The 7870-nt window shown below is 38.5% G+C and overlaps 1 protein-coding gene across 1 annotated transcript in view; it reads left to right on the forward strand.

Annotated features, from left to right (window-relative positions):
• Positions 1-7152, forward strand: part of LOC614207 (eukaryotic translation initiation factor 5B-like) — a 74715-nt gene extending 67563 nt beyond the window's left edge. The window contains 4 exon segments of the mRNA XM_059883834.1: positions 3932-4361; positions 4364-4468; positions 4471-5722; positions 5724-7152. Of these exon segments, the coding sequence (XP_059739817.1) occupies positions 3932-4361; positions 4364-4468; positions 4471-5722; positions 5724-7077 (3141 nt within the window). The 3' untranslated portion in view covers positions 7078-7152.
• Positions 7153-7870: the final 718 nt, after the last annotated feature.

Genomic DNA, 7870 nt, shown 5'->3' on the forward strand with positions numbered 1-7870 from the left:
TTTACAAGTGGTTGACCAGTTTTCCCAGCACCACTTGTTAAAGAGATTGTCTTTTCTCCATTGTATATTCTTGCCTCCTTTGTCAAAGATAAGGTGTCCATAGGTGCATGGATTTATCTCTGGGCTTTCTATTTTGTTCCATCGATCTATGTTTCTGTCTTTGTGCCAGTACCATACCATCTTGATGACTCTTGGTTTGTAGTATAGCATGAATTCAGGCAGGTTGATTCCTCCAGTTCCATTCTTCTTTCTCAAGATTGCTTTGGCTATTCGAGGTTTTTTGTATTTCCATGAAAATTGTGAAATTATTTCTTCTAGTTCTCTGAAAAATACCATTGGTATCTTGATAGGGATTGCATTGAATCTATAGATTGCTTTGGGTAGTATACTCATTTTCACTATATTGATTCCTCTGATCCATGAACACAGGGTATTTCTCCATCTATTTGTGTCCCTTTTGATTTCTTTCACCAATGTTTTATAGTTTTCTATATAAAGGTCTTTTGTTTCTTTAGGTAGTTATATTCCTAAGTATTTTACTCTTTTCGTTGCAATGGTGAATGGAACTGTTTCCTTAAGTTCTCTTTCTATTTTCTCATTATTAGTGTATAATGAGAATGCAAGGAATTTCTGTGTGTTGATTTTATATCCTGCCACTTTACTATATTCATAGGAATATAGGAATGCAAGGGATTTCTGTGTGTTGATTTTATATCCTGCCACTTTACTATAGTCATTGATTAGCTCTAGTAATTTTCTGGTGGAGTATTTAGGGTTTTCTATGTAGAGGGTCCTATCATCTGCAAACAGTGAGAGTTTTACTTCTTCTTTTCCAATTTGGATTCCTTTTATTTCTTTTTCTGCTCTGATTGCTGTGACCAAAACTATGTTGAATAGTAGTGGTGAAAGTGGGCACCCTTGTCTTATTCCTGACTTTAGGGGAAATGTTTTCAATTTTTCACCATTGAGGATAATGTTTGTTGTGGGTTTTTCACATATAGCTTTTATCATGTTGAGGTATGTTCCTTCTATTCCTGCTTTGTGGAGAGTTTTTATCATAAATGGATGTTGAATTTTATCAAAGGCTTTCTCTGCATCTATTGAGAAAATCATATGGCTTTTATTTTTCAATTTGTTAATGTTGTGTATTACATTGATTGATTTGCAGATATTAAAGAATCCTTGCATCTCTGGGATAAAGCCCACTTGGTCATGATGTATGATCTTTTTAATGTGTTGTTGGATTCTGATTGCTAGAATTTTGTTAAGGATTTTTGCATCTATGTTCATCAGTGGTATTGGCCTGTAGTTTTCTTTTTTGTGGGATCTTTGTCAGGTTTTGGTATTAGGGTGATGGTGGCCTCATAGAGTGAGTTTGGAAATTTACCTTCCTCTGCAATTTTCTGGAAGAGTTTGAGTAGGATAGGTGTTAGCTCTTCTCTAAATTTTTGGTAGAATTCAGCTGTGAGGCTGTCTGGTCCTGGGCTTTTGTTTGCTGGAAAATTTCTGATTACAGTTTCAATATCTGTGCTTGTGATGGGTCTGTTAAGATTTTCTATTTCTTCCTGGTTCAGTTTTGGAAAGTTGTACTTTTCTAAGAATTTGTCCATTTCTCCCAAGTTGTCCATTTTATTGGCATATAATTGCTGATAGTAGTCTCTTATGATCCTTTGTATTTTTGTGTTGTCTGTTGTGATCTCTCCATTTTCATTTCTAATTTTATTGATTTGTTTTTTTCTCCCTTTGTTTCTTGATGAGTCTGGCTAATGTTTTGTCAATTTTACTTATCCTCTCAAAGAACCAGCTTTTGGTTTTGTTGATTTTTGCTATGGTCTCTTTTGTTTCTTTTGCATTTATTTCTGCTTTAATTTTTAAGATTTCTTTCCTTCTACTAACCCTGGGGTTCTTCATTTCTTCCTTCTAGTTGCTATAGGTGTAGAGTTAGGTTCTTTATTTGACTTTTTTCTTGTTTCTTGTGGTATGCCTGTATTGCTATGAATCTACCTATTAGCACTGCTTTTACAGTGTCCTACAGGTTTTGGGTTGTTGTGTTTTCATTTTCATTCATTTCTATGCATATTTTGATTTCTTTTATGAGTTCTTCTGTGATTTGTTGGTTATTCAGCAGCGTGTTGTTCAGCCTCCATATGTTGGATTTTTTTTTTTTTTTACTTTACAATATTGCATTGGTTTTGCCACACATCAACATGCATCTGCCATGGGTGTACACATGTTCCCCATCCTGAACCCCCCTCCCTCCTCCCTCCCCATACCATCCTTCTGGGTTATCCCCGTGCACCAGCCCCAAGCTTCCTGTATCCTGCATCGAACCTGGCAATTCATTTCTTATATGATATCATACATGTTTTAATGCCATTCTCCCAAATCATCCCCCCTCCCTCTCCCACAGAGTCCAAAAGACTGTTCTGTATATCTGTGTCTCTTTTGCTGTCTCGCATACATATGTTGGAATTTTTTATGGTTTTTCTTCTGTAAGTGAGATCTAATCTTACTGCATTGTGGTCAGAAAAGATGCTTGGAATGATTTCAAATTTTTTTAATTTACCAAGGCTAGATTTATGGCCCAAGATGTGATCTATCCTGGAGAAGGTTCCGTGTGCGCTTGAGAAAAAGGTGAAAGTCATTGTTTTGGGGTGAAATGTCCTATAGATATCACTTAGGTCTAACTGGTCTATTGTATCATTTAAAGTTTGTGTTTCCTTGTTAATTTTCTGCTTAGTTGATCTATCCATAGGTATGAGTGGGGTATTAAAGTCTCCCACTATTATTGTGTTATTGCTAATTTCTCCTTTCATACTTGTTAGCATTTGTCTTATATATTGTGGTGCTCCTATGTTGGGTGCATATATATTTATAATTGTTATATCTTCTTCTTGGATTGAGCCTTTGATCATTATATAGTGACCATCTTTGTCTCTTTTCACAGCCTTTGTTTTAAAGTCTATTTTATCTGATATGAGTATTGCTACTCCTGCTTTCTTTTGGTCTCTATTTGCAGCCCTTCACTTTCAGTCTGTATGTGTCCCTTGTTTTAAGGTAGGTCTCTTGTAGACAACATATATAGGTGTCTTGTTTTTGTATCCATTCAGCCAGTCTTTGTCTTTTGGTTGAGGCATTCAACCCATTTCCATTTAAGGTAATTATTGATAAGTATGATCCCATTGCCATTTACTTTATTGTTTTGGATTCAAGTTTATACACCCTTTTTGTGTTTCCTGTCTAGAGTAGATTCTTTAGCATTTGTTGGAGAGCTGGTTTGGTGGTGCTGAATTCTCTCAGCTTTTGCTTGTCTGTAAAGCTTTTTATTTCTCCTTCATATTTGAATGAGATCCTCTCTGGGTAGAGTAATCTGGGCTGTAGGTTTTTTTTTTTTTTTTTTTCCATCACTTTAAGTATGTCCTGCCATTCCCTCCTGGCCTGAAGAGTTTCTATTGAAAAATCAGCTGTTATCCTTATGGGAATCCCCTTGTGTGTTATTTGTTGTTTTTCCTTTGCTGCTTTTAATATTTGTTCTTTGTGTTTGATCTTTGTTAATTTGATTAATATGTGTCTTGGGGTGTTTTGCCTTGGGTTTATCCTGTTTTGGACTTTCTGGGTTTCTTGGACTTGGGCGATTATTTCCTTCTCCATTTTAGGGAAGTTTTCAACTATTATCTCCTCAAGTATTTTCTCATGGTCTTTCTTTTTGTCTTCTTCTTCTGGGACTCCTATGGTTCGAATGTTGGGGTGTTTAACATTGTCCCAGAGGTTTCTGAGATTGTCCTCATTTCTTTTCATTCTTTTTTCTTTTTTCCTCTCTGATTCATTTATTTCTACCATTCTATCTTCTACCTCACTAATCCTATCTTCTGTCTCCATTATTCTACTTCTATAAAACCTTTAAAATTAGAATTAATATCAATCTTTCAAGCGTGATGCATCAGAAGAGGATGAGGATAACAGTAAAAGAATTAAAGAGCGTATGAGAGCACATTCTTCTGGTGAAAGTGGTGATGAATCAGATGAATTTTTGCAATCCAGGAAAGGACAGAAAAAAAATAAGAAAAACAAGCCAGGTCCTACTGTCGAGAGTGGAAATGAAGATGACGACTCGTCCTTCAAAATTAAGACAGTGGCTCAAAAGAAGGCAGAGAAGAAAGAGCGTGAGAGAAAAAAACGGGATGAAGAAAAGGCAAAACTTCGGAAGCTGAAAGAAAAAGAAGAGCTGGAGTCTGGTAAAAAGGATCAGGGTAAACCAAAAGAATCTCAGCGGAAACCTGAGGAGGAAGCTCTGAAATCCAAAGTGACACTTGACTCTGGGGCAGCTCCTGCCTCTGAAGAGAAAGGAGAGGGTCCCACAGGCCCAAAGATGACAATGAAGGAGACAAAAAGAAAAAAGATAAGAAGAAAAAGAAAGGAGAAAAGGAAGAAAAGAAGAAAGGACCTAGCAAAGCCACAGTTAAGGCTATGCAGAAGCTCTGGCTAAGCTTAAAGAAGAGGAGGAAAGACAGAAGAGAGAGGAGAAAGAACGGATAAAACGGCTTGAAGAGTTAGAAGCCAAGCATAAAGAAGAGGAAAGATTGGAACAAGAAAAAAGAGAAAGGAAAAAGCAAAAAGAAAAGGAAAGGAAAGAACGCTTGAAAAAAGAGGGGAAACTTTTAACTAAATCCCAGAGAGAAGCCAGAGCCAGAGGCGAAGCTACCCTTAAACTTCTACAAGCTCAGGGTGTTGAAGTGCCATCAAAAGACTCTTTGCCATAGAAGAGGCCAATTTATGAAGATAAAAAGAAGAAAAAACCACCGCAGCAGATGGAAAATAAAGTTTCTGAACCAGTGGAATTAAGTGCTGCTGCAGAAGTTGTGGAGCAAGGACTACCCGAAAAAGAAGAGACACCGCCTCCTGTTGAACCAGAAGAGGAAGAAGAAACCGAGGATGCTGGGTTGGATGACTGGGAAGCTATGGCTAACGATGAGGAGAGAGAGACAGAAGAAAACACAGTGCATATAGAAGTAAAAGAAAACCCTGAAGAGGAGGAGGAGGAGGAGGAAGAAGAGAGTGAAGACGAAGAGGAGGAAGAAGGAGACAGTGAAGGCAGTGAAGGTGAAGATGATGATGAAAAGGTGTCAGATGAGAAGGACGCTCGGAAAACATTGGATAAAAAGCCAAGCAAAGACGTGAGCTCAGAATCTGAGGATGACTCTGACGACGATCGAACTAAAGAAGAACGGGCTTATGACAAAGCAAAACCGAGGATTGAGAAACGGTGACTTGAACACAGTAAAAATATAAATACAGAGAAGCTAAGAGCTCCTGTTATTTGTGTACTTGGACATGTGGATACAGGGAAGACAAAAATTCTAGATAAGCTCCGTCACACACATGTACAAGATGGTGAAGCAGGTGGTATCACACAGCAAATTGGTGCCACCAATGTCCCTCTTGAAGCTATTAATGAACAAACTAAGATGATTAAAAATTTTGATCGAGAGAACATACGGATTCCAGGAATGCTGATTATTGACACTCCGGGGCATGAGTCTTTCAGTAATCTGAGAAACAGAGGAAGCTCTCTTTGTGACATTGCCATTTTAGTTGTTGATATTATGCATGGTTTGGAGCCCCAGACAATTGAATCTATCAACCTTTTGAAATCTAAAAAATGTCCCTTCATTGTTGCCCTCAATAAGATTGATAGGTTGTATGATTGGAAAAAGAGCCCTGACTGACGTGGCCGCTACTCTGAAGAAGCAGAAGAAGAACACCAGAGATGAATTTGAGGAGCGGGCCAAGGCGATCATTGTGGAATTTGCACAGCAGGGGCTGAATGCAGCTTTGTTCTATGAGAATAAGGATCCCCGCACTTTTGTGTCCTTGGTACCTACCTCTGCACACACTGGCGATGGCATGGGAAGTCTGATCTGCCTTCTTGTTGAGTTGACTCAGACCATGTTGAGTAAGAGGCTTGCCCAGTGTGAGGAGCTGAGAGCCCAGGTGATGGAGGTTAAGGCTCTCCCGGGAATGGGCACGACTATTGATGTAATACTGATCAACGGGCGTCTGAAGGAAGGAGACATGATTATTGTTCCCGGAGTAGAAGGGCCTATCGTCACGCAGATCCGAGGCCTCCTGTTACCTCCCCCTATGAAGGAGTTAAGAGTGAAGAACCAATATGAGAAGCATAAAGAGGTAGAAGCAGCTCAGGGGGTAAAGATTCTTGGAAAGGACCTGGAAAAAACATTGGCTGGTTTATCCCTCCTCGTAGCTTATAAAGAAGATGAAGTCCCAGTTCTTAAAGATGAGCTGATCCACGAGTTAAAGCAGACACTGAACGCTATCAAATTAGAAGAGAAAGGCGTCTACGTCCAGGCCTCGACCCTGGGATCTCTGGAAGCTCTCCTTGAATTTCTGAAGACATCAGAAGTGCCCTACGCAGGGATCAACATTGGGCCCGTCCACAAAAAAGACGTCATGAAGGCTTCGGTGATGCTGGAACACGACCCTCAGTATGCAGTGATTTTGGCCTTTGATGTGAGAATTGAACGGGATGCCCAAGAAATGGCTGATAGTTTAGGAGTTAGAATTTTTAGTGCAGAAATTATTTATCATTTATTTGATGCCTTTACGAAATACAGACAAGACTACAAGAAACAGAAACAAGAAGAATTTAAGCACATAGCAGTATTCCCCTGCAAGATAAAGATCCTCCCTCAGTTTATCTTCAATTCTCGGGATCCGATAGTGATGGGCGTGACTGTGGAAGCAGGGCAGGTGAAGCAGGGGACACCCATGTGCGTGCCCAGCAAAAATTTTGTTGACATTGGAATAGTAACAAGTATTGAAGTAAACCATAAACAAGTGGATGTTGCGAAAAAAGGACAAGAAGTCTGTGTCAAAATAGAACCCATCCCAGGTGAATCTCCCAAAATGTATGGACGCCATTTTGAAGCTACAGACATTCTCGTCAGTAAGATCAGCCGGCAGTCCATCGATGCTCTCAAAGACTGGTTCAGAGACGAGATGCAGAAGAGTGACTGGCAGCTTATTGTGGAGCTGAAGAAAGTGTTTGAAATCATCTAATTTTTCCACCGGGGGCAGAAATTGGAGTCAATGCAATATTATGTGGTAATATCACCAAGAAAAACAAGGAATGGACCTGTCTGAACACTGATTGACCTTAAGTATAGAAGGAAAAAACTAGGTGTATAAAATGTTTTCCATGAGAAACCAAGAAACTACACTGGTTTGACAGTGGTCGATACACGTCCCCACAGCTCCGACGTGCCTGTTCACTCGCCCACGCCCTCCCCTACTGGCTGCTGTTTTAAAGTTTGCCCTTCCTTCCCCAAATTTGGATTTTTATTACAGATCTAAAGCTCTTTCAATTTTATACTGATTAAATCAGTACTACAGTATTTGATTTTAAAAAAAAATATCAATCTTTCTCAAACTCTTCCAAAAGAATAGAAGAGGGAGTACATCCTTATATGTTTTGTGAGATTGTGATTACCTTTATTAAAAATATAGGAAAGAACATTTTTTTTAAAAAAAGAAAGAAAATTATAGAATATATATGTACATCATGTATAGATGGAGAAACTCTCAGAAAAATGCTATTCACTCTAATCCAGAAACATATTAAAAGAAATATAACCATTTCAAAGTGAAGGTTATTAAGAATGCAAGGGTGTTTCCACATATAAAAATAAGACTATGTTTGACACTACAGTAATAGAATGAAGGCATGAAAAATGTTATCACACTAAATAACACAGAAAAAGCAACTGATGGTATTCAACACCTTTTCATAATAAAAGTATTTAGCAATATAGGAATAGAAATGACTTTCCTTATGCTGATTAAGCACTTCATA

Source organism: Bos taurus, chromosome X (genome assembly GCF_002263795.3).
Source record: "Bos taurus isolate L1 Dominette 01449 registration number 42190680 breed Hereford chromosome X, ARS-UCD2.0, whole genome shotgun sequence".
NCBI classification, from domain to species: Eukaryota; Metazoa; Chordata; class Mammalia; order Artiodactyla; family Bovidae; genus Bos; species Bos taurus.